Source organism: Pteropus medius, unplaced genomic scaffold, assembly GCF_902729225.1.
Source record: "Pteropus medius unplaced genomic scaffold, Ma_sr-lr_union100, whole genome shotgun sequence".
NCBI classification, from domain to species: domain Eukaryota; kingdom Metazoa; phylum Chordata; class Mammalia; order Chiroptera; family Pteropodidae; genus Pteropus; species Pteropus medius.
The window spans coordinates 5285436-5310751 of NW_024352784.1; the positions used below are offsets into that span (position 1 = coordinate 5285436).

General features: G+C 51.2%; 1 protein-coding gene and 1 pseudogene across 13 annotated transcripts in view; both read right to left on the reverse strand.

Moving 5' to 3' along the window:
* Positions 1–25316, reverse strand: part of GDPD5 (glycerophosphodiester phosphodiesterase domain containing 5) — an 85553-nt gene that overhangs the window by 9837 nt on the left and 50400 nt on the right. For 10 of the 13 annotated variants that reach the window (XM_039848067.1, XM_039848068.1, XM_039848066.1 and 7 more), the window contains 7 exons: positions 14918–15021; positions 11836–11929; positions 11111–11170; positions 5160–5258; positions 4776–4869; positions 4219–4364; positions 257–339 (listed from right to left, as the gene is read on the reverse strand). In XM_039848067.1, the coding sequence (XP_039704001.1) occupies positions 257–339; positions 4219–4364; positions 4776–4869; positions 5160–5258; positions 11111–11170; positions 11836–11929; positions 14918–15021 (680 nt within the window). The remainder of the gene's footprint in view (positions 1–256; positions 340–4218; positions 4365–4775; positions 4870–5159; positions 5259–11110; positions 11171–11835; positions 11930–14917; positions 15022–25316) is intronic. The other 3 variants (XM_039848073.1, XM_039848074.1, XM_039848072.1) reach the window with 2 other exon arrangements.
* LOC120590673 (uncharacterized) lies at positions 24488–24603 on the reverse strand (annotated as a pseudogene).

Below are 25316 nucleotides of genomic sequence, written 5' to 3' on the forward strand. Positions count from 1 at the left end.
GATCTGTGGCAGGACTCCAGGTCCCAGTGCCCCATCCCTGCTTGAACCAAGAGCAGCTGTTCTTTTCTTTATTTTATATCTTGGAGTTTGGCACAAGATTTATTTTCATGAACCAGGTGCCTGCCTTGTGGTGGATAATCCAAACCTCTGCCCTTCCATCTCCAAGGCTCTAGGACCTGAGGTTTCTCTAGCAGAAATCAGATGTGGATACAGTGAGGATGGGAGGCGGTGCCACCCTCCCAACCCCAACACCTACCTGATAGTGACATCAGCTTGTAACCCGTACAGCTTCTGCTCTAGGGCCTTCCGGAAGGACATCAGTGTGTGCTCTGGGGCCAGCTGGGGGAAGAATGGTATGGTGAGGGGAGAGCTGAGATCTAGCTGATGTACACCTCCCCAGCCAATGGAAAATCTTCCATCTTGGGCCTGGTCCCAATTCCAACTCCTCCAAGCAGTAGATATGTGACCTGGGCACTCACACAACCTCTCTGAAGCTCAGTTTCCTCATCTGTTAAATCATGCCTGCCTCACAGCTTTTTTTGGGGGGGAGAGGGAGGCAGGGGTGGTTAGTGTTCATGTATATAAATGTGGGGCGGAAGGACTTTTTTATAGTTCTCTGCCTTATGGCAGTCTTGGGCTGGGGCTAAATGTTGTTTTCCCCTTATTATACCCTGAGTCCAGGTGGAGATCGCGGGGGGAGAGGAGAGAGTAGACAGGATGGCAGTTTCAAAGGGGTGACCGGTTTCCTCATCTACACAGACATAACAAGACCATCTCTGAGACCATTACATGGATTAAAAGCCCCTAGCATGCTGCCTGATATACGATAAGTGCTTAATAAATGACAACTGCTAACCCTAAAGCATATACGTCAGAAGATCCTGGTTCTAGCCCTTACTCTGCCATTGACCAACTTTGTGACCTTGGGTGCATCTCTTTCTCCTATGGACCTCAGTTTCCCCCATTTTCCCCTTGGGAGTGTAGAGTCACTGTTCACTGAGTGTCCTTCCAGTTGAGAGAGTTGCAGATTTAGGTCTCCCCAGTTCTGTCTGGTCTGAGGACCCTGTCGTGCCCTTTGCTGCCACTGGGGGTCAGCACCATACCAAAGATTGGGCTAGGAGATGGAGGGAGGAAGGACTCTTGATAGTGAGGGATGGGGTGGAAAGGGTCCCCACAGCTGATCTCATTCCCACCAAGACACGCTTGTTCGCATCCTCTCCCCCTCTGGCCGTGCTGTTCCCCAAAATGCAGCACACTCCTCTCCTCTGGGAGGCAGCCTGGCACGGCTGGGGCTTTGGAGCTGACAAGGAGCAATTCTGTTTCCCAGTCACCTTTTGGAATGTCAGTTCCTTGAGCTATAAAATGGGTCAATGTTATCAAACTCATAGGTGAGATAACAGATGTCAGCAGTTTCCATAACACGGTTTCCTTTCTTCCCCTCTCCCTGGTGCAGAGCAGCCTTGGGGAGCGTGCTGTCTCCCAGTCAAGTGGGCTGTGTGAGGCCCTGTCCAGCGGTGGAGTGGGACAAAGAGGCATCTAGAGAGAGGCGTGGACTCAGTAGAGTTCACACTCACCTAGTCTGTAAATGTCCTGTGGCCAGCCCTCCCACGAGTGACCATCCAAGAGGTAACATTGCACTCTCCTGCCTTGGCTGGGGCTGCAGAAGGTAGACTGGGTAGACAAAATGAATTTGGGAGGGGCAAACTCTCTGTCTAGGGGCTTTTTTCCACGCAGGTCTTCCTGAGTTAGGTGTAGCCGTCTAGAGAAAGCATGGAAATTTGGCCCTCCTTGGCCAGCCTTAGGGTAGGACTCTAGAAGGGTCCCAAGAAGCATACAGGATTCTAGGGTGACTTCTTAATCCCCATCTCAGAGCTCCCACTGACTCAGGCCTAAGCCCATGTATGGTTCTGCTGTCAGGCGTATGTATGTGTGTGTAGAAGGTTGTCACAAATTCAGGTGGGCAAGCCACTGTGGTTAAAAGTCCAAGCTTTGGAGTTAGTCCAATCAAATATTAAAGTATGTGTGCACACACAGAGCCCGCGATACATCCAAGGGCACATGGACACCCATCTCCAAGACAGGGATGTGCACTTGGGCTTACCACACACATAGATGTGTGGACCGAGTCAGAACCTCCCACAGGAGGGCAGGGCATTCACAGGTATAGACACAGATACATGTGTAGTCACAGTAACACATGGAGGAGTTGTGCCAGATACCTTTGCCAACTCTCAAGAAACACCATAAGAATGCAATCAGCTAGATACACAATGTGTGAGATTCTATAGCACAAATGACTCTCTTTCTTCAGCAAATAAACTACATATAGAAAAAAGGGGAGAGGGGTTGTTATGGTCTAAGAGATATTTAGAAGACACATTAACCACGTACTCTATGTGGACCTCGTTTGGATCTTAATTTTTAACAACTCAACTGTAAAAAGATACTTTTGAGATGATAATGGGAAAGTGAACACGGATTCAATATTAGATAATATTAAGGAATTATTATTAATTTGGTTGGGTATAATAAAAGCACTGTTTGTGGTTATGTTTTAAGAAAAAGTCCTTATGCGTTAGAGAAACATCCTGAAGTATGTATGTCTCAGATTCACTTTAAAATATTACAGTAGAAAAAAGAAACAATGGTAGATGTTTAAAGTGGTATTGGATTCATTATGCTATTCTTCATTATACTATTCTTTCTGTTTTGGTGATTGTTAGAAATTTTTCTACCAAAAAAACAATACATACTGGGCCACCTCACTTCTTCCCCTTACCCCCTCCTCCCCTGCCTTAGTACACCCTCCTGTTCCCTGGCCTCCAGAGCAGGTGGGTGGGTATCTGAGTCATGGAGAGAAGAGGAGCTGTACTCTCAGGCCCTGCTGCTTGGGAAGAAGGCTGTGCTTCCAACTATCCTCATATAGACAGGGGCGTGAGGCTCAGAGGGGACAAGTGGTCCTCTGAGATGCACAGGCAGCATATGGCAAACCTGGACCCCTTACCCAGATCCCTCCAATTCCAAAGCCATGGCCTTTCCAGCTGGTTGCCTCCAGGAGGTGCTGGGACTGGCACACAATGTGGTCAGTGTGGTTGGAAGGCACCAGCATCCAGCTCGGGGACACAGGTCTCTGAGTCTTACCTAGAAACGAGGCATAATAATGCCCACCACACGCAATGGGACAGGACCTTAGGATGATTTGCAGCCCTGTCAAACTCAACACCTCTTTTTAAAGGTTACTTTGTGAGGCCACCTTGATTACTATAAAATTCAGCGACACCTTGGAACTCCCAATCATTGTGACTGCCAAGAAAAATCTCTCACAAGGTCCCCCAAGCACCCCCTGGGGGGTGGAGAGTGGTACTGCCTCTTATGAGAACCAAGGTTCAAGGTAAGGAAACTTGGGGCCAGAGAAGGGGGAGAGCCTGCCCAAGATAACAGGAACGTGTACCAGGCTCATAGCTGGGCACTTCACACATGCTAAGTCCTGCTTCACAGGGCCTTCCAGCTCAGGCACTCTCATTAGCCCAGGGTACAAGATGAGGAAGCTGACACAGAGAAGGTGGAACTGGTCCATGCTCCCACAGCTGTCAAGGGGCCGAGAAAGCCTGGCTCTGGAGTATGTCCTCTCAGGGGAAGGTCTACTGTGGGGTCACAGGGCATCAGTGGAGGAGCAGGTCACTGACTTTGACTTCTTCCTCTCTCCATTTCAACTCAGTTGAACTGCCCTCCCTTCAGCAGTGGGCTCTGAGCTGCACCCCATTTCTTTCCTGACCCCACAGCCTGGCGGGTTCTCCTGCTGCCTGGTCACAGCCTACAGGCCCCGCTTCCACCCTACACCCAGCAGCTTCCTCTCTCATGGGCTTTCCTAACCCACACGCTGGCAGTGTCTGTCTCTGGCCTAAAACCCCCTGTGTCTTTTCAGGGCCCTCTTGATAAAAGTTACATCATTTTATTAGCAAGATGCCTTCAGGTCTCTTCAGGATCTGCTCCCATCTAAGCCTATCCAGGCTTTTCATCAATTCATCCCACATACTCCCTGAAAAGACTAAAAATTGCTATTATTATATTACATGTATTCATTTCCCTACAAGGTCCTCCCCATAAGGAGATAAGTCTTTGCTGATCTCCCCCTAGAATGTCCTCTCTGTCTCCATCCCATTCCCTTCCCCTTCCCTTCCCCCCCCCCACCTGTTAGGGCCCCTAGGTGGCACTCACCATGGGGGCCCCGCGGTGGCCGATGAGGGAGGGCTTGGGGCCCAGGTCCTTTTTCTCCATGAGGCAGGGAGAGGAGATGGTAAGAGGGGCCAGGTAGAGGGCAAACACCACGGCAAAAAAGGTGCAGAGGATGGCCACCTGGGAGGCTGTAGACACAGGCTGTGAGCACTGCCTGGTGAGCGTTCGGCTCCCACCAGGCCCAAACTTGAGCCCTGGGCAGCTTGTGGGGGGACCCTTCTTCCCTCCACCTGTCAGGACCCAGATGCTCTGAGGGGACCCTGCACCAGGGGCAGTCCCCATTCTTGCTGGAAAGATGACCCTGAACTCTAACTCACACACAGACACAGACAGAGATGCAGAAGAGGAAACAAGCAAGGCTGAATGAGGCTGCAGCCCTCTATGGAACCCACTGAATAGAACCTCCCACCCTGAGAGTGAAGGGCCCGCCTCATCCCCAGGCCACCCAGGTAATGTCTAGGTGAGGGCAGGACAAGCTGGCCTGGCACTTGGAGGGTTTGTGGGGGGTAGGGGGGCAGGTCCTGCCCAGTCGTACTTACAGGACCGCTCTGTGCGGGCGAACTGTCCTGCCACGATCCAGGAGAGCACAGTGATGGCGGCCAGGGCCCCCATGTGCAGGAACGGCGCTGTGCCCTTGTGTGTGGGAAGGGGCAAGAGGGACCATTGACTCCCAGCCATGCCAGACCCTCTCGGTCACCAACATCCTGATGGCCCATCTCTATCCATGGGGCAGGCAAACTGTCTTGGAGGAAACTGGGAGTCTAGGGACTCTGGACTGTAGCGCCCTCCCTGCCTGACTTGCTATGTGGCCTGGACTCTTTCCTGCCCCACTCTGGGCCTGGGTCTGAAGAAACGGAAGGGATGAAAAGGTGCTGTCTTGTTCTGAGGGTCTGGGGGAAGCAGGAACCCCCTCTCCAACTCACCTGCAGGGAGATCAGCAGCACCTCCCACTCGTCCTCCCACAGTTGGGCCACGGCTGACATGGCCACCACCGTGGATGCCAGGATGACCACCAGCCCTATCTGGAAGGGGAAAAGCCACCAAACAGGGCATCAGAGCAGGTTTAGCTAGACAGCCCAAGGGTCCCCAGTATGTCTGAGAGAGGGAGAGACTGACAGGAAGAAATGGAGGGTGCAAGAGAGGCTGACAAAGCAGGGGAGGGGGAAGCGGGAAGAGATAGGCATGGACCCAAAGAAGTCAAAGACAGCCAGACAGATGACAATGAAAGACAGAGGCAGGAGGAGGCAGGCAGACCCAGTGAAGGACCAAGGACAGCAAGGGAAATAGAAGAGAGGATGGAGAGAGGTGAAAGGAAGCTGGGGTAAGATGGAAGTACAGCTCAGGGCTCAGCCCCACTGAGGGTGTGAGGAGGAAAGACACCCAGCAAATGGGGGGCTGCGAGCCTCTCCATCCAAGCTTCACCCAGCCCTGCCAAGCCTAGCCTCGCCAAGCAACCTCTGGAGTCAAGGGTGACTTGTATAGACTGCAGGGGCTGGAGGCCAAGGAGCCAGGTCCCAGGCTGAGTAGCCAGGTCCCCCGCAGGAGAACGATACCCAGCCCAGCCATACACCCAGCAGCCAGGCTCGCAGTGGCCCTTCAGGCTAAAGCTAGCCAAGATAAAGGAAGGTTCTGCCCAATCTGTCTCATTGCCAAGTCTTGCCCTCAGCCCCAGCCTCCAAGCTTCCAGCTTCAGTTGTGCCATGGGGGCTGCTCCATCCTCTTGGAGAAACAAGCACAGCTCTGATGGAAGACTAGATGGAACCTTCACAGGACAGAGATATTTGGGGACAGACAGGATCTGTCAACACAAGGTGCTCCCCCAAAGTAAGTGAAGCCTGATTTCTGGCTACTCAGCCTCAGCACCCCTGGTTCTCTCTCTGCCTACCTTCCCCACAGTGCCAGGCCCCCCTAACACCCAGGTCACACCTCTGCCCCAACTCCTACCCTTCTCTCCATAGTGGGCTAGCCAAGGCCACCACACCCCGCCCTGACTGACTTCCTATGGGCTGCCTCAAGCTGTTCTATCTGCCAGTGGGGCCCTTGTCCCTCGTTCTCTTCTTGCCTTTCTTAGCCCTCTCTCAGTAGGATTCTGAGAACTCTCCAATGACGAAACAGCTCTAAATGAGTTTCTAGATGACGAGGGCGGAGACAAGGGTCTATCTATCTTGGTTCCCTGCCAGGCAGGGAAGATTCATTCTTGCCTGGGATGAAGTTTTTCTTTGCAGGATCGTTGTGGCAGCCCATCAGCCAGGAAACGAATGTTTCAATAAGAAACAGTAATAAGGTTGCGATGGGTAAGAGCCTTTACGGACTGTGATATGCTGGCCTGGGGGACACAGGAAGGAGAGAAATGCAGGTCCACAGAGGGTCTGCATGTGCTTGGGACTGCGGAAGGCACTTGCCGTTTTCTTCATGTTTATTTTCCTAATATCCCAGGTGAGGTATTATCACCTTCATTTTACACATAGGGAAACGGGGCTCAGAGAGCACAAGGGTTTGCTTGGTCATGTTGCTTTGAGGGGGCAGATCTGGACCCAAACCTCCATTCTGCCGGTCTCAGAGGTCCTGCTCTTTCTAGGATATCATACTGCAGTGGTGGGAGGGAAAATGGCTCCAACCAACCCTGAAAATCCCGTCAATATGCAGGCTCCCTGCCCCCTGCCGCCCCCGCTAGGTAAGCCCTGGACATAACAAGCATCTCCGAAAGGTCGTTTTTGAGAGCATCTTATTGCAATATTTAATTGCTAGTGGAAATACTTGCAATAACACTAATTCCCTATAAACCTAATGCAATTAAATTTTTTTAATTCTGCCTTTTACAGTTGCTGTAGTGGCATCGTTATACTCAGCAACATTGCTATAAGGTTCAATGTCTGTGGGATCCCCCCACCTCACATGTCCTTAAGCCACAGTAACAGCACGGAATCCCAACAATGTGACCACTGTTCCTCAAATCTGACTAGAAAGGAGAAACCCCAACCAGAAGGTCCAGAGGCTCTGGGAAAGCAGTCTTTGGTTTTCTAGACCGGTGGGACCGTGGTTTGTGATGGCAGTGGGAGGGATAGGGACACAGGAGGTATATCTGTTTGTTCAGTGAGACTTGGAGGACCTTGCTAGGATCCGAGAGGAGTTGGAACCCAGCCTTGCAGAAGCACCACAGGTTGGCTTCTTGGGGGTGGCTGGAATCTGAATTCTATGGCCCAAATGGCAAACGACTAGCCAGGGCTTAGGGCCACACTTGAATCCTATCTGTCAGTTGCATCCCAGCTCTGCTGCTTAACGGGGTAGGTTTCCTGAGATGCGAAATGGGGAGAATGAGTGCCTACCTGAGCAGGGATCGGGGAAAATAAATGAGAAAATGCAAATGAAGTGCTCAGCACAGTGGCTGGCAACCAAAATAGTAAATGCTTGCTAAATGTTAGTGGTATAATTCTTAAAAGTGGGCATAAATATTGGATGAACAGGATTATTATAGAGAGTAAATAAAATACTGTGTGAAAGCGCCTGATACATAGAGTCAGTGCCCAATATGATCTGAGTTCATGCTCATGATGGCCATGGCTGTTACAATAAGCACAGTGCCTGACACGCCCTGGGTGCCTCTGTCCTCTCGCGCTCCCCTACTCAGGACTCAGGAACCAGAGACTTGCGAAATAAAGATCTTGATTAAAACATAGTATAAAACTGTAGCGTTTAAAGCACTATGATACTGGTATAAGACCAGAGAGATAAGTGAAAGTAAATAAAAAGCTCAGAAACAGATCTAAATACATAACAAAATTAGTATATGATAAAAGTGGCATCTTAAATTAGAGTGGATCACTCAATAGAGTCGGGAACAGTGGGAGGCCATCTAAGAAGAACAATGTAAGATCACACTATACCCCGAAATAACTTCCAAAAAGATAAAAAATTTAAATGTTAAAAAAGTGGAAACATATAATCACCAAATGACACCATAGAGCAGTTTTTTATAATCCTGGAATGGGGAACACATTCTTGAGACAAAACCCTGGAGTCATAAAAAGAAATGACAGGTCCACATTCTTAAGAATAAAAAAAATTCCTAAGCCAAAACACAACAAGCAAAGTCAAAAGATGAGTGACAGTCTACAACCATGCCACCCCGATCTTGTCTGATCTCAGAAGCTAAGCAGGGTCGGGCCTGGTTAGTACTTGGATGGGAGACCACTTAGGAAGACCAGATGCTATAGGCGTAAAAAATAAAAAATAAAAAAAAGATGAGTGACAAACTAGAAAGAATTATTTGCAGTTCATCAGCCAAAGGGCTAATTTACCGAATCCATAGAGAGCTCCTGCAGATTAATAAGCAAAAAGCAAATCCTGTAACAAAAAGGGCAAAAGATATGAAGACATAATTTATAGGAAAAAAATGCATATGACTCAAATATGTGAAAGATACTGAATCTAACTCATCATCAGGGAAATGCAAATCAAAACTACACTGAGGTACCATTTTCACTCATCAATTGGCACAAGTCAAGAAATCTGAACAGTTTATGGGCAAGGATGACTTTTTAAGCATAATCACAGATCATCAAGGGAGCATGAACTGGTGTCACTTGGCAAGGAGGCGATTTGGCAAGAACTATCACAGTTAAAAAAGTACACACTCTTTACCCAGAATTCCCCACCCAGGTCACTGCCACATTGTCCTGGCACTGAAGTGAAATCATCTGGGATGTCATCAGGCCCATCAACACGGGGCTGACCCAGGGATTAGATCAGCAGACTGGAGCAGGGGCTGGACAGGAAGCTCTCAATGTACTGAGGGGAAGGCACTCCAAGAGTTTTGTTAAGATGCAGAAATGGAGGATATAGTAGGCTTGTGTTTCAAGAAAAAGGAAAAAGGAAATGTATATTTGTACGTACTTAAAATATCTCTGGAAAGATAGTAGGGAGGTTTAGATTGTGTACTTTTTTGTACCTTTTAAATATTGAACCATGTCAATGTATCGGATGGTTAAAAATTGGTTTAAAATTTAAAAAAGGGTAAAGATTCCTTAGACTCTTCGAATCAAATGATAGAATCTTGGAAACAGAATAGTAGATTGTCTAGTCCCTACCCGAGTACTCTGACCCCAAGGAGCTCCCTCCCTCTTGGGGCAGTGGGTCCAGCTATGTGTCAGCTCTGCTTGGAAGGACCTTCCTCGTGCTGATATCTTGTGGGAGGGGGCAGAGGGGAGAGCAAGGCAGGGCTGGCACCCGGAGCTGGCACAGGTGCAGATAAAGGAATCTGCTCCTCCCAACCCGCCCCAGCCAGGAGAAGGCTCCCTGCAGTACTCTGCTACTTTGGCTGGCTTAGTGCCTCCGGAGGCCTCTTCACCAGGATTAGGCAGGTGTCACCTGGCCTGCTGAGAACCAGGCATGACCCAGAGGAGGTGACCACAGTGTGCACCAGCCCCACCTGGGGTACCAGCTGGTGCAGTTCTTTCAAGTGTCAGCTTTGCAGCTGGGAGAAGAAAGTGCCTCACAGAGGGGACTTCAGAAGCCCAGAAGAGATCTCCGGATAGAGTGACAAGCAGGAGGAAGGTGGGACACCTGGGCTGCTCTTCATCCCTCCAAGACCGGGTCTGACTCCCCAGCTCCTGATCTCAAAGGCCCCCGCTGGATGCCCACAGGCACCTCCCACTCCACACAGCCCAACTCAAGCTCACTGTGTCTTGTGGTTCCTGCTCCATGTCCCCCTTCTAGCTGGATGTGAGCCCCTCCCCTCAGAGTCCTCTGGACCCATCTCATGGGCTCATGGTTATTTCTGGACATTTCTGCCCCTTCTTTAATGGCGTGCCCACTCTGCGCCAAGCCCTGGAAAGGAAGAGATGGCCCAGCCCTCCCTCCAAGGCCTAAGTGCTCCTGGGAGGGAGAAGCTCTCTCTTGGTCAGCTCTGTGCCACTCCTGCACAGAGCTGGGGCCTCAAGAAGAGCAGGCATCAGGCACATACATTCGGCACCAATGAATAGCGAAAGGGCTATGGCTTGGAACATACGAAGCCTCCCTGCTTTGGACCTAGCCCTAAGCGGGGCACTGGGAACAATTCTGGCCTGCAAGGAGCTTCCAGACTGGGGAGGGTTGGGGTCAGGAGCTAGATGGAAATGGACAACACAAATGCTCAGGACTGTGGTAGGAGAGCCTGCAGGAGCTGGGGGAGTCCAAGCAGCCTGTGCAGGTGGGGGAGAACTAAGGAAGGATCCAAAACAGAGAGAAAGGGAAGCAAGAGAGAATAGGTAAAATAGAGAGAGGCAGACATGCTAACGCACACTGAGAAGTCTCATGTGGCAGAAGCTGGGGGGAGACAGTACCATGATAGCAGTTGGGAGACATCAGTAGGGGCCTAGACACGCAAGATCTGAGTGCTAGGTGGGGGAGTTTGGATCATCCTGGGAGCAATGGGAGTGGTGGAAAGAGCTTTAAGCTGAGAATCACATCACTGGATCAGAGTTTTAGAATGAGCTTGCTGAAGAATGAAGAGAGGGTGAGACCAGAGGCAGAGCCCCAACAGAGGGCTGGAGCTATGACCCATGCTGCTTAATTGCCAGGTTACAGGGTTAGGATCCTGGATCTTCTCCTTATTAAGTGGGAGATCTTGGGTGAGTTACTTAACCTCTTCATATTTCAGTTTTCCCAAGTGCAAAATGGGATAACAGTACCTACATCATAGGGCTACTGTGAGGGTTAAATGAGTTAATACAGGCCCGGCTGTGAGGACACTGCGGGGAACAGTGAGCACTCAGTGTTAGCTACCAGAACAATTACAATCACGATCCAGATGGATGATGTGTCTAGGCTCTTCCTCTGCTCCTGTGGCCTCCAGCCTCCTCTCCCCTCTCTCAACCCTCATGGAGGCAGCCCTTACCTTGTGCAGCCAGTGCAGGTTCATCTGCTGCCCCACGGCAATGTGACATAGTGCCAGGACCTGAAGAGGGGGCGGGGCCCACAGGGCAACAGTTAGGCACCATGTGTGACTCAAAGGTTTCTGCCAATTCCCTAGACACCCTTCTCCCCATTGCTGTCTGGGCCTGGCTCAGGTCAGTCAGCAAACCCTCTCAGTAGGCGATGGGAATGCTCAGCCCAGCCCAAGCCTGGCCTCCTCCCAGATTATTCCACGCCTCTAGGCTCTTCCTCCTCTGGGATGTCTCCCTCAAGAAGTCACTGGGCCCTGCTGCACTTAAAATGCCCAATTAATGTTTTGGGAGTTCCAGGACTCAGGATGCTAAAGCAGATTTGAGCCTGGTGCCTAAGGAGCCCCCCCCAGTCCAGTATGGGGATTGACTTGAGTCTGAGAGAGTAAAGTTCTGAGAGCAGGAACCAAAGAAAAAGTTCCCAAAAGACGAAGTCTCCCATGGGTCCTAACAGTGGGATTGCTCTAACTGGGTCAGGGGAAAACAGTCCTGGGGCAAAAGCAAGGTGAACTCCCACCTCAAAGGAACCAAGCCCCAGAGGAACAGCAGCCTAAGAAGCCCAGGGAAAAGGCAGCTTCCCTGTTTAGATCAGGGTGGACCCCTCCATCAGCTGGCACAGGCTAAATCTCCCTTCCCCTGAGAGCAGAGCCGCCTGCCCTCTGAGACAGCCCCCACATACCAGGAGGCCTGCGATGTAAGTGAAGGCAGCGGCCGTGGTCATGAGGATGGGCACAAACCAATCACTCCAGTAGCCCATTCGGTTGTAGAGGTACCTGCAGGAGAAGAGGCCAGGGTCAGACCTCCACCAGAAACAGAACATTCCCTCAGGCCAGCGTGGCTCAGGGACCAGGCTCTGCCTGCTCTTGTAGTAATGTCACTGTGCTCCTGATCATCAGTCAGGCCTTTAGAAGGCTCATGGTAGGCACCTGGGCATGCCAAGAGCACAAAGAATACAATTTCCTATAATTCTACTGTTCAGAAGTAACACTTGGCTGACTTTTCTTCCATTGGGTTTCACCTCTATGCTTATATATTTGTGTAAACAGCAGAGCTGGGACCTGCTGCATACAGCATAGTGGTCAGAGTTTAGGCCTTGGAGGGAGGTGCACGCAGATTCAAATCCCCACTCTGCCTCTTGCTGGCTTGTAGGGGAGACCTGTGGAGGCGATAGGCTTCGCCGATTCTAAGATGCCATCCATCAATGACATTCATCTCAATTTCAATGTTAAAATGTGAAAATGAAACTAAAGGGTTTTAGAATTGATAAAATGCCCTTCATAGGGTTTCCTGAGGAAGGGGGCGGGGCTCATGGTAAGTACTCAATCAATTCTCTTTTTATTATCATATAGACATTTACTGATGTCGATAAAAAATCCTAACGAAATGTGATTTTTCAAAAGCCACATGGTCCTCTGGGATTAATGTACCATATGTAGCCAATCTCCTACTAATGGCAATTAATTGTTTCCAATTTTTCACTATTATAAATTAACATCCAAAAAAGAAAATTTTGCACATATTTTTCTGTATTAGTAATTATTTCCTTAGGATAGACTCCTACAAATATAGGTCAAAGGGAATGAAATTTTTAAGACTCCTGATAAATACTGCTTGGTTGCTCTCCAGAAAGGTCGAACCACCCACATCCTCCCTGTACAACTGGGGAAACTGAGGCTCAGAGAAGGTAGCAACTTGCTCAGGGCCATCAGAATATCTGAGCTGGTGCCAGGCAGTTTCAGGCCTGCTGCCATTTTGAGTCTTGGCAGGGGCCTGGGAGGAGATACCAGCAGGGCACTGTGGAGCATATGCCTTCCCCTGTGCCCTTCGCTGGCCTTCACCCTCAGGTTCCACGGGAAAATCTGCTGCCTGGAAGATCACTGACTGTTCTCTTCTTACTGTACAGTTAGGGAAACTGAAGCCCAGCGAGGATGGGACCTGCTCCTGGTAACAGCTCCTCAAAGGTGTTCTGGCTCACTTTTGGCAGGGGGTCCTGTACAGCGACAGCCCAGACAGCTCCTCCCTGGCTCTCGGTGTCCTGCCTTGTCCATCTGGGTCACTTGCATCCTCTCACTGCATGAACCATCCCCAGAGACTCGAGAGCATGAAGCCTGGGCCAGCCTCTCCTGAATCCCAGCACTGACTGTAAGAAACTACAGTAACAGGCTGAGGAAGCTGTAGGTGTTCAGGCCATCTCTAAGTCCCAGGCAGGCCTTCCCTCTGCACTCTTCCCAACAGAGCGGGCACCCATCCCTTGAGCCACCCGGGAACAGGGAGCTCACTCTCTGGGAAGAGTGGGCTAGCTCCGTGGACAGCATGAGGCAGTCATGATACAGTCAGGCGCAAGGCCCTGACCTAGAACTGTTTGCATGTCACTGTGTGACTTTGGAAAGGCCCCTTAACCTCTCCGAGCCTCTGTCTCCTCACGCTGTCCTCAATATGTCTTTTTGGTACTAACTGGTTGTGCAGCCACATGTGAGTCCTGGTCCTCTCTGAACCTTAGTTTCCCCATCTGTACATGAGGAGGATAGACCCAACAATCTCCCAGGCAGCGGACCTCCAGTCCTGGCAGAACTGTCCGAGGTCTGTAGTCGAGAGCCAGCAAGGAATGTTCTTATATACCCACAACAGTGTCTGTGCTGTGGATACCTGCAAGGATGAATAATTGATTTATGGTATTTAATAAAGGCCAGAGGCCACCTCTGGGACTCAGCTGGGGCTCAGGCTCATCTTGCCAGGCTGCAGTGGGACAGACGTATGCCTTTCAATGTGCTCATTAAGAACAGAGGCATAGTCTAGGGCCATGCTGAGGGGAGTGGATGCCCAACTCCATGAGCAGAATCTTAGGATCATCACAGAACCCTAGAACCATGGCCCATCAGAAGCTTGGAGTCCTAGAAATCCCCAGTTCTAACACCACAGCAGCCTTCCAGCTGGAGATCAGCCTCCCAGGAAGCAGCCCTGAGGTTTAGGTAGAGCTTTGAGGCCTCTCAAGTCTATCATCTCATTTCGTCCTCAGAAAAAGAACTGATGAAGTTGGAGTTGTGCCATTTTCCAAAAAAGGACAGTGAGGCTCAGAGAGGACCAGGGACTTGCTCAGAGTCATACTAAGCTGAACTTCTGACCAAAAAGAAGACATAGCACTGAATGGGGGAGTAAGGAGATCTGGTTTCCGAGCCCCAACTCTGATCCCGACTGGTTGTGTGACCTCGGGCCTTAGTTTCTACATTTGTCTATGGAGGTGTTCCCACTAGAACCCCCTAGTGGTCCTCCCCCTCCTCCTGTGACTTCCCACTGTTTGACAAAGGCAGGCAGTGGGGGTAGGGGTGGGATAGAAACGGGTGCCCTCCTGGACCCAGGTACTGTGCCCAGACAGCCCTGCTCTTGGGTCGGGTTGGTGTTCACCCAGAACCTGAGTTGTCCCAGAACCACAGCATCTGTTAGCCCTGCCCAAGGCACTGCTCAGGTCTGGGGCTACCTTCTCTGTTAAGGCCTTGGTCTCTCTGGGCCTTGGAGTTCTGTCTCAACCTTCCATTCTGATTTTCCAAGATAGCAGCCCCAGGAAGGAGCTCCCTGCTCTTCCTAGCTGGACTTAGCTCCTGCCAGGCTTTGTTCTTTCCAGAGGACCCTGCCCTCAAGGCCACAGAGAGCAGGTAGCAGAGCTCTGAGGGCCAGCTCGAGAGGCTCAAACCAAAGGCCCCAGGTCCAGTTGCTGGATCCCGGAACCCAGGGCCCATCCCCATGCCGACCCCTCACTCACTCACCAGTTGAATTCATCGTAGTCATTGTGGACTTCCCACCAGAAGTAGAGCCAGGTAAGCGTGAGGCCGAAGGTGATGGTGAGGAGCAGGAACCAGAGGCGTTCCCACTGGAAGAGCAGAGCAGGAAAGGGGTCGAGTGAGTTCGGGGGCTGGCCCCCTAGGCTGCTTCCCACTGAATGTGCCCCCTTCTGCCCCTTTGTAGCCAGAGATTATGGCTGTCTTCTGGTAGGGACCTGAGGCTCAGAGAGCGGAAGTGACCTGTCCAACATCACAGAGCCTGAAGTTATAAAATGGTGAAGAGCTAGGAGCCAGGTCAGGGGTCCACCTGACCCTAGGGGCTGGGCCCTTTTTGCTGCAGCCTGAGGTGTTTCCAGTGTGAGCCAGTCTCCCCATTCTGGTGATGGCTCCAGGAGCAAAGGCCGCATCTGCCCTGAGTCTTCCCACTGGCATGGTGATCTGTAGACTGTGAGGTCACATCCCTCACCTCCTTCTCTCCTCACACAGGCCTACAAAGCAGGTACTGTTCTTCCCTACCCCTGTCCAGTGCTACTGATAAAAACAAATAAACAAAAACAAAAACAAAAAGACAGAAGCCCAGAGAGGTAAAGCAATTGCCCAAGTCATATAGCAAGTTAGTCTAGCCCCCATCCCTACCCGCCAGATTTGAAGAAGGACACTGGCCTCTCAAGGCTGGGCCAGCCACCCCTGTCTCCTGCAGGGGGCAGGGTAAGGGGGCTTCTGACCCTCCACTGCTGCTTCCTGAAGGGCTGGCCCAGAGGTCTGCAGGCGCTTCCTCTGGGCCCTTGGGTTTATCCTTGCTTTCATCCGTCCCCTTATCTCAGAAGCACAACAAGCTTGGACATCCTGCTCTCTGGGAAAACTGCTGAGATCATCAGAACAGACCAACAGTCCTTGAGGAAAGTCAGTGCAGGAGAGGACCACGAGCATCCTCCTAAAGGGGCCAGAGGACTTGGAGCGGCCAGGCACCTCTCATGTGGGCACTGCCTAGGAAGCCCCTTGCCAGGCTGCCTGCAGCTACCTCCACCCACATAGGATAGCCAGCTCTGAGCTACAATTCTAACCCCAATTTACCCTCTTGATGGCTCCTCACTGCTTAGCCAAGCAGGGGTCCCTTCTGGGGGTGCCCCACCCACCTCTCCAGCTTTATATCCGTTACCAGTTGCCTCACTCTGGAAGGGCCACTGCCCCTGGGTTTTGTCACCCATCATTCCCATTCACTTTTTAAGTCAGCACAAATGTCACCTCCTCTGTGAAGCCTATCTGGACTATGCTCCTGCCACCCACGCTCTCTCCTCGGTGCTCCCACAGCATCAGTGTTCCTGTCTCTAAAGTCACACTCTGTACACGGTGTGTACAATGTGGCTCATGTGACTGCGTCTCCCAGATGATGACCCTGCATCTCTTTGGGTTCTGCAAGAACAGGGACTGAGCCTGGCACCACTCCCTTAGTTTTTATGGCTGTAAGAAGAGGAGGGAGAATTCACTCACTGCCCAGGATACCTCCACCCTCCACCACCAAGACACACCACACTGGGGTGGTCATGCTGGTGCCTGGAGCCAGACTCCCTCTCCACCACTTGCTAGCTGTATTACCTTGGGCATCACAAGTTAACGTTAACCTCTCTGTGCCTCAGTTTCCCCTCTTTGAAATGAGGACAATAATAGTACTGATCCATGGGGTTGATGTGAGAATTAGATGAAGGAGTACAGGTCAAGAGCTGAGAACCACGCCAGGTAGTCAGCATTCTATCAATGCAGCTGTAAGTATGTTCCGCCTCTCCCCAGCATGCAGGAAAGACCTGCAAACTCTGACGAATCATGACTATACACACTGAGCACTGCTTTGGACCTAGCCTTAGGAAGGAGAGCTCGAGCTTAGGTGTAATTAAAGCAGCCTCCTCCACTCACTGTTACGTGAGGAACCAGACTGCCTTGCTTAGCCCCACTTTGTACAAAAACAGAGATGTGAAGGTGTTGACACTCTAAAACCGTGTTTCCAGCACGTGGAAGGGATGGCTTCTCAGAGAGTAGGCCACTGGTGTCTGGCCCACCCAGACACAGAATGGCATGAGCCCCAGCTCTAGGCCTAGCGAGACCCAGCCTTGTTCAGGAATGGAGAAACTCTGGCTAAGAGCAGGGCAAGCCATTCTGGAGCAATGGGACCCTGGCAGCCACCAGCCAGAAAATGGCACGTACTGCCTTAAGAAACAGAGAAGGGCCACAGTTCAGTCCTGCTTCCTGCAGCTAGGCCATGGGACTCTGGCTCCGGAGGGGCTGGCCCACACTGCCATGTCTGAGCCAGCACCCCCACCCTGGCTGGTCTAGCATTCCCCCACCCAGGTCTAGTCCTTCTAAGAGTCCCTCTTGCTGCCTCCAATTCTTTTATGCTCACAAATAAAAATTCCTTTGCTACATTTCCTGCAGAGTGCAGCTGCTGGGTCCCAGGCCAGCCTAAACAGCTGAGTCTCCCAAGCCTGAGCAACCTCTGGTCACACCATGCACTAGCCTGAGAGCTGCACTGGCCTGAGCCCCTCAGCCCAGGCCAAGCTCTGTGTCCCCAGCCCCCACCTTTGCCCCACACATGCAATTACATGCCATGCACAAAATCACCCACAGTCTCGCAAACGGGCTCTTTCAAGCCCTGTGCCTTCGCATGAGCCATACTCTCCCATCTAGAAAGCAACCTGGCCCTTGGACAAACCCTCCTCCTTCCTGAGGGCTTCCCTATCTCTACGGGGAGACTCCCTTCCCCTCAGAACTCCCATTACCCATGTCTGTTAGGGCACACCCCCAAAGTTCTGTACCTGTCTCTATGTGCGGTCTCCCTGCTACAGATCTTCAAGTACGGTACAGCCTTGAAGATCTGGGTGGTCTCCATGTTCCCGGGGTAGGGTGGGAACTTAGGAAAGATTTTATAATAAAACAGTAGGTAAGGAAACACCCTTTCTACTACCTCTGAATAAGTACGCCCACTGAGGAGAGATTTCTCTAGAGGCTAACCACCCCATCCCCACAGAGGAGCCCTTAGTCTTCTGTGGACGCTGAGCTGGCAGTGGTAAGTGGCCATCTGTCCAGAGATGGCTCTACCTCAGCAGGCATAAGGCTGCTGAACCTCTGGCCAGTAGACAAAGTTCTGAGAGGGGCCCAGGTGACGGGGGGAGCCTTGGCCTATGACGGGTCCTATCCCAGGCAAGCAGTTTGAAACTTGATAGGTAGCAGGACCAGGTGGCTGGCTGCAGGGATGGGGGACAGTGCCACAGGTGTTGGGAGATGTCCTGTGGCGAGGTGTGATGTAGGACCAGGTGCAATGCTGATACGTGGCCAGGAAGACTGCAGGGGTCGGGAGGGCCCATGGCAGACAGGAGTCTTGTACACTAGGGACCACTGTGTGCACTTGCCTAGATCCTGAGAGTAGGGCAGGGAGGACAGGGCAGGAATGAGCGGCCACCCTGCCCTGCCCCTAGGAAGCATCTAGACTAGAACTGACAGGTGGGTGAGGCACCCAGGGCATGGCATGAATGGGGGCAGGGCCTAAGCTACAAGGAACTAGGAACCCCATTATCAGAACTGAACACAAGTTGGGATTTGTGGTCACCTAGAGATGACAGTCCTGGGAGCTGGAAGCCAGAGGCCCCATGATCACAGGGAACCTGTAGATGGAATTGAAGAGGCCCCAGCATATTGGGGAGGGAGACAGCAGGTCACTCTAAGAACAATCAGAGGAAAAAACTGAATGGCAGGGGAGAGGGGAAGGCAGGGAACTGGCGGGAGGAAGTGGCCTAGAGAGCAGCTCCACTGACAAAGAGGCTCCAAACGGCACTAATGGTTCTTGTCAGGGCACTAGAGACGAGCGGCCTGAGCCTGCTCCCAGGAGATGTGGTCTCGGGTGTCAGGAGAGAGATGGTGGGTCCACTGGCCCTCTGTCACCCCTCACAGTCTACACAATGCCTGGGGCTATTTGTTTATGGGTATTGATCCCCATTCGAGAGCAAACGAAAACACCAAGGCTCATTGAAGGGCCACCATGTACAGCTGAGCAAGTTGTGGACCCCAAGGATAAAAAGTACCATTCACATTGTGGTGACCATCAGTGCGCATATTTGTCATGACAATTTTTCAGTAGATGTTGGTCAAGAGTCCTGGGGAAGGGGTGCCTTTTGCTAATTTGCACAAAGGCTCAGTATGGGTAAGTGGAGGTGACTCAGAGGTGGAGCAATGTACCCAGAGTCACCAAGTCAAGGAGGAGTGCAGGCAAGACTGAACCCAGATGTCCTAACAGAAGGCCATCCTCCACAGGCCCCTCAGGAGCCAGCTCTGCCCATCTCTCTCCAAAACCTACCCTCGCCCTCTGAGACCAGTATGGCCACCCCGGCACAGCTCGGCTTACAGGGGTTCTTCTCTCTCTCTCCAGGGTCCACGCCTAGGCCAAGCCCCTTTCTCCTTTGAGAAACTCTCCCACCGCTCCAGCCCCTGAAGATCTCCTTTCCCTGACCACTTCTGCACAGATTCTTGTTACCCACTAATTTGACCCTTGCCCACATTCTGAATTGTGGAGGCGGAAAAAGCCCAAGCTTGAGAGACAGACAGACCTGGTTCTGCCATTTGGGCAAGCTATTCGGCATCTCTGAGCCTCAGTTTTCTCAGCTATAAAATAGAAGTAAAAACCCCTATCTCAAAGGGTTGGTTTTATATGAGGTGACAAAAAGTCAAGTGGCACACAGTAGCAACATAATAAGGAACAGTTCACTGGGCTGTGGATTCCTTCAGGGCACAAGGTGGTGTTCAGATATGGTGTGAGGAACAGAAGGTGTGAATGTGACTCATATAGGGAGGCTTCAGGGCCTCCAGTGGACAAGGCCATCATCCAATCCCAGACTTAACCTCAGGCCGAGCCTGGAGGCCTCAGAGAACCAAGAGAAGCAGCTCCTGGGACTCCCCAGCCTCCTTCAGAGCCTTGTCGCTACCTGGGAACAGGACAAAGGTAGGCAGTTCCTGAGCTGATGGGTGCAGCAGGCACGGAGAGGTTGCTGAGAGCAGCTGGGAAAGCGATGGGCCCTGGCTGTGGATGGGGCAGAATGCTCCATTACTGCTCCCAGGGGTGGCTGTGACAGAATCCCAGAGGCCCCAGCCCCAGAAGCTGTGGCGTTCAGCCCCACACCCCCTGCCTCATCTCTGATTCTTGCTCCCATGCTCCAGGAAGATGAGACCCTTGATCCTGTGCTGAGTAACGTGTTCCAGTTTCCCTGAGGCTGCTGCTGCTCCTCCCTGTCTCATGCTGATTGTCACGTCTTCTCCTCACCCTTCTTCCTCTCCGTCCTGCCCACTCCAGATCCTTCTGCATTCAGAAAGAAACGTGCGTGTGGTAAGAGCTTATTAGCAGCTGGGGCTCACACAGCCACTCAGCACGGCTGTAGCCACAAACCCAGGACTCACACAGGAAGTGCTGGCACAGGCCCTGCTACTGCCTTTGCTGCTCCAGACCTCGGCTCCAAGCCAGGATGCACATAGACACCCCCTGGGTCCCTGAACAGAAGCTGGAGCCACCTTCCCGGCCTTGACACCATCACAGACTTCAGTTTCACATAGTCGCAGAGCCGAAGCTGTCTTGTTAGACTCCTGTTCCCTGCCTATCACCTCCAGGCAGAGACTGCCTCTGCAGCCTCTAGGGCAGGAGTCTACCCTGCTTCTGCTCCTGCAGCTCCAGGGATGGGCACTCTCCCCCTGGATGCTGCCTGGTCCTCCTCTGGACTGAAACGTCTTCCTTCTAAGACAGCAGCCAGATAGAGGCAGTCCACAAAACTGGGTTTGACCACCTACTAAAAGTGTGGCCTTGGAGAAAATATTTATTTATCTTCTCTGAGAGCTAGCTTCCAGCTCTATAAAATGGGACAACAGTGCTGGAGTGCTGCACAGACCTGTAGGACCTGCAAAGTGTCTGGTGACTGGAAGGCAATATGAGTTATTACCCTTCCCTCTGTCCCTCCCTGAGGAAATCTGAAATCTGCCTCCTTGACTGCCACCCTGCAGCTGGTTCTCTGATACCACACAGAACATGTCCCGCAAAAAGGCAAGAAATATTGGGGTCAAAGGACTAGGATGTGGGAGTATATAATCAAGAGCCGGCCCTTCTACCCACTAGCTGCATGGCTGTGGGCCAATTGATCAGGACCTCAAGCCTCAGCTTCCTCTGTTCATGGGGATGACATCACCTCTACCTCACAGGAGGCCTGCCAGCCCTGAATAAGATTATAGATGTAAACTGTAAGTCACCAAATCCATGATCATTCCTTTAATTATCATTTTGCATCTGACAGACCTTTAATTATGTGAAGGCAGTGATCAAGTCTTCCCCTAACCCCCATTCTACACCCAATTCTTCCGGCTGCTGAGGACAGCCAGTAGATCATCCGCCTTCAGCCCAGGCTCGGGGTTGCCATGGTCAGTAGATGCAGAGGTCAGGTCTGGCTCTCCAGGCAGCAGTCTTAGGAGCCAGTGTGGATAGAGGAAGAAGACCCTGGCATAGCAGCTGCCCCACCTTGCCTCACAGCCCCCCATCACTGCCTATGGGGGATAGAGCTCTATGTGAGCTATTCATAGAGCTGGGGGGTACTCCTAAGAGCCCTCTACTTGCCCATCTCACCTCATCCTCTTCGAGCTCTACAAAGTAGGCAGGAAAGTCGGAGAAAACCAGGACTCAGAGAGGGGAAATGACTTGCCCAAGGTCACGACAGACAAACATAATGGTGGGGCCAGAATTCACACTAAGGTCTGGGTGCCTCCAGTCTCCAACTGTCCCAAAGCGACAAGAAGCAAGATGTGTAATTACCCTTGTCTGACTGAGGAAACAGGCTCAGGAAGCAGGTCCTTGCCCAAGGTCGTGCTATAAATCACAGGCAGTGCCAGGGAGGGATCCCTAGAATTTCAGTTAGAGAAGATTTCAGAGATCATCTCGCCTTGTCCTCTAAAGGTCCAGTTAAAAAACAGAGAAACTGAGACCAAAGAAGGTGAATGGCCTGGAAGCATGGACACAGGACTTGAACATGATAAATTGGTACAGAAATGATAGAGAATCCAACAGATGGTGACATCTAGACACCTATTTGGTAAAAAATACAATTACACCTCTACCTCACACCCCATACCAAACTAAATTCCAGTGTTTCCCCTCCTTGTCCTTGACACTACTCTCTACACATTTGTGCTGACCCTGGGATATAAACGAGGCCCAGACTCCACTCTGCACAGATGACTGACCAGCCAATGTGCAACTCGATTCCTAGGAAATGAGCGGGGCAAATGGGGAAAGCATGGGCTGCTTAGGAGCACATTGCCAGTTATGGGAAGAGTGAAGGTCTGGAGGGCTTCCAGGAAGAGGAGACACCTGCAGCAAAGCTGGAAGAAATGGGCTTGCTGGGATGACAAGGTTAGGGAACCTTGATTTAGGCAGAGGGAGGGAGTGGAAAGTGCAAAAGTGCAGAGCCAGGCGCGCAGGCTTTGTTTGGGGGCACTGGCTTCTTTCCTTATGGGTTTATAAAAGCTTTCTCTGTGTAAGAGTATTAATTTCCATGTATATTGTATATTTTTTATTGTATCATTTGACTTTAATTTTGTTTATCATGCATTTTGTATAAATTTTTATGCAGTCAAATCTCTCTCTTTTCCTTTATAGGTTTTGCTTTTGGTATCTATCATGTTTATGGGAGGTGGCCCGAGATTGTATATCTAACTCATATTTTATACTCATAATTCCCAGCTTCATTGTTTACATTTAAATCTGTAACCCATCTATTTATATCAGTCTATCTATAGCTTCATATGGATGTCTACATGTATGGAGAGAGGTTTGAAAGACATCGCTAAAGCATTAAGATGAGCATTTCTTTTACTTTACATCTTTCCACATTGTTTGAAATTTCTCAACAAATGTGTGCTTCCTAAATAGAAAAAAAAAAAAACTTTAAAAATAGAACAAAATACATTTTAATCTATCTGGGATTTATTTTGGTTTGAGGTAAGAGGCAGGGATCTAATTTTACTTTTGCCAAATGGATCCTTTGGCTGTCCCTATACCATTTATGAGATTTGCAATAACTCCCACGTTCATTTAGCACACAGCACATCCTCAGAGTGTGTGGACTGTTTCTAGGTTGTCTAGTCTGCCACGAAGCAGCCCTCTTCCTCTGTGCTGGCTCTGCCTGGCACAGCTCCTTCCACATGGCTGAGCTGTGGCCCCTGAGCCACCCCTGTGGTCCTGGCTCTGCTTTGAGGTCCGAGTCAGCTGTACCCTCGGCACCACACAGCCCTGCAGAGACTAGAAAGATAGATTGAAGGGTGTCTTCCTACCCAGTCTGCTCACCTGCAGGCCACATCTTGGGCACCCAGTTCTTACAATCACCAGCCTGTTTCACCCTCACTAAGTTCCAAATGTGTACGTGTTGGGGGGGATGCAGCGGGGGTGGGAACTGATGCACAGAAAAAGCCTAGGAAATGTCAGCTGGGAAGGGTGTGGGGAGCTCCTGGAAGAGAGAGATGGGCAGGCCCTGGCAGGATTACTTTGGGCCTGACACAGGAGCTTTGGGGGAGGGGTGGCACGAGGAGGTTTGAGATGTATGACAGCATTAGGGCTGAGCAGGCAAAGGGATTAGAATCCCCACCCCCAGCCAGCTCCTGACAGCCTAAGAGGATGGATTTATTTTTCTGGGCTCCAGAGAGCAGGGCAATTAGGCCTCTGTCTGCCCTTCTTCTGCTGGGGGGCACTCAGAGCTGCTCATTAGGCAGGAGAATGGAACCAGGCCCAGCTTGGAGCACCCCATCTCTCCCGCCCATCCTGTGGGTTGCATTGACCCATGGGGAGATCTGAGCAGAATAGCTGGGGGCCCTTAGGAGAGATTATCCCAGAGCCCCTCAGAGGACACTGCCAAGGCCATAGGGCAGTGGGTAGATGCACCCCCTGCTGATCCACCAGCATCATCCTGCCCCATCCACACTCCCTAAGTAGCCACTCAAGGTAGTCACGAGTGTCATGAACACAGAGGCTTAGCCACTTCCCCTGGAGCATGGCCATGCCAGAAACCCTGAGCAACAGTCAGAGAGAAGCTAGGCGGGGTGCGGGGGTTCCTGAAAGCCAGAAATGGCATGGCTTTATTGCAGAGATAAATCGTCAGCTCCCTGCGCTGCAACAAACCGGGGCTCTGCCAGCCTCTTTTCCCTCTCGTGGATGCAATAATATCATCTCTCATTTTCTTATCCTCTTAGCAACTCTGTAATGTTTAAAGGATAAAATGGGGTCTTAGCAACTCTGTAACATTTAAAGGATAAAATGGGGCCTTATCTTCCCATTTTCAGAGATTGCCTCTCTGATCTGCTAGGTCCGTTTTCTCCAGAGCACCAGAGAAGGGAACAGCCATCCCTTCCCAGTTTGTAGAGAGAACCGTTTTCCCCCAAGGTTGGAGCAATGGTTTCTTTGGTATAAGCACACTGGTATCCCTTATCTAATTGGGCCCTTGGGGCATGGATTTGTACCTCCATCTTTTTTTTTTTTTTTTTAATTTATGCCTATAAAACCTGGTCGTCCTAGGTGGTCTCCCATCCAAGTACTAACCAGGCCCAACCCTGCTTAGCTTCCGAGATCAGACATCGGGCTTGTTCAGGTTGGAATGGCCATAGACCATGGACTGTGGCTCCATTGGGGCACAAACCCAATGGACTCAAAACAGTGTCTAGCGGGAGACACAGAAAGTCACAATCCACATGGGCAGCCCAGGCCCAAGGTGCTGCAGGAGCCCAGGTTGGGAAGGAAGAAGGGAAGGAGGCCCAACTTTTTTTGTTTGATGTGGGGGAACTTCTTAGAGGAACAGACATTTGCAATGAGCCTTGAGAGGCAGAAACAAGACAGGAAGAGAATTTCAGGCAGAGAGGACGGCCCGAGCAAAGACACAGTGCTGTGAAAGGGTGAGGTGGTCCTGTAATGGCTTCAGTGGCATGTGTGGAGGGGCGCAGAGAAGGACTGCTGATGGATTTCCTCACAGCAGGTGTCTTCCTGCTCCCATCACAGGAAGCAGGCAACTGGAGGCGGGGAGATTTATTTTGTCCGTGTTCCACCCACATCCACTGCACTATTCCTGGAATCTACTGAGACTAATCTGCCCGTCTCACTCACTCCTGGGCATAGTATGGTTGCCAGCTCCAGCTGGAGATCACGAGATGATGGGAGGCATCATCAGAGCCTCTCAGTCTCTTCCGCAGCCATTCTGTGGATCGAACCTTCTAAGGGTCTGTAGAATCTCTCTCTTTGCTACCTCCCTGCATCTCCTTTCCCCGCTTGAGGCCCCAGCCTTTCTCACTGGTTCCCTGCCCTCCCCATCTCCACAAAGGCCCTCAG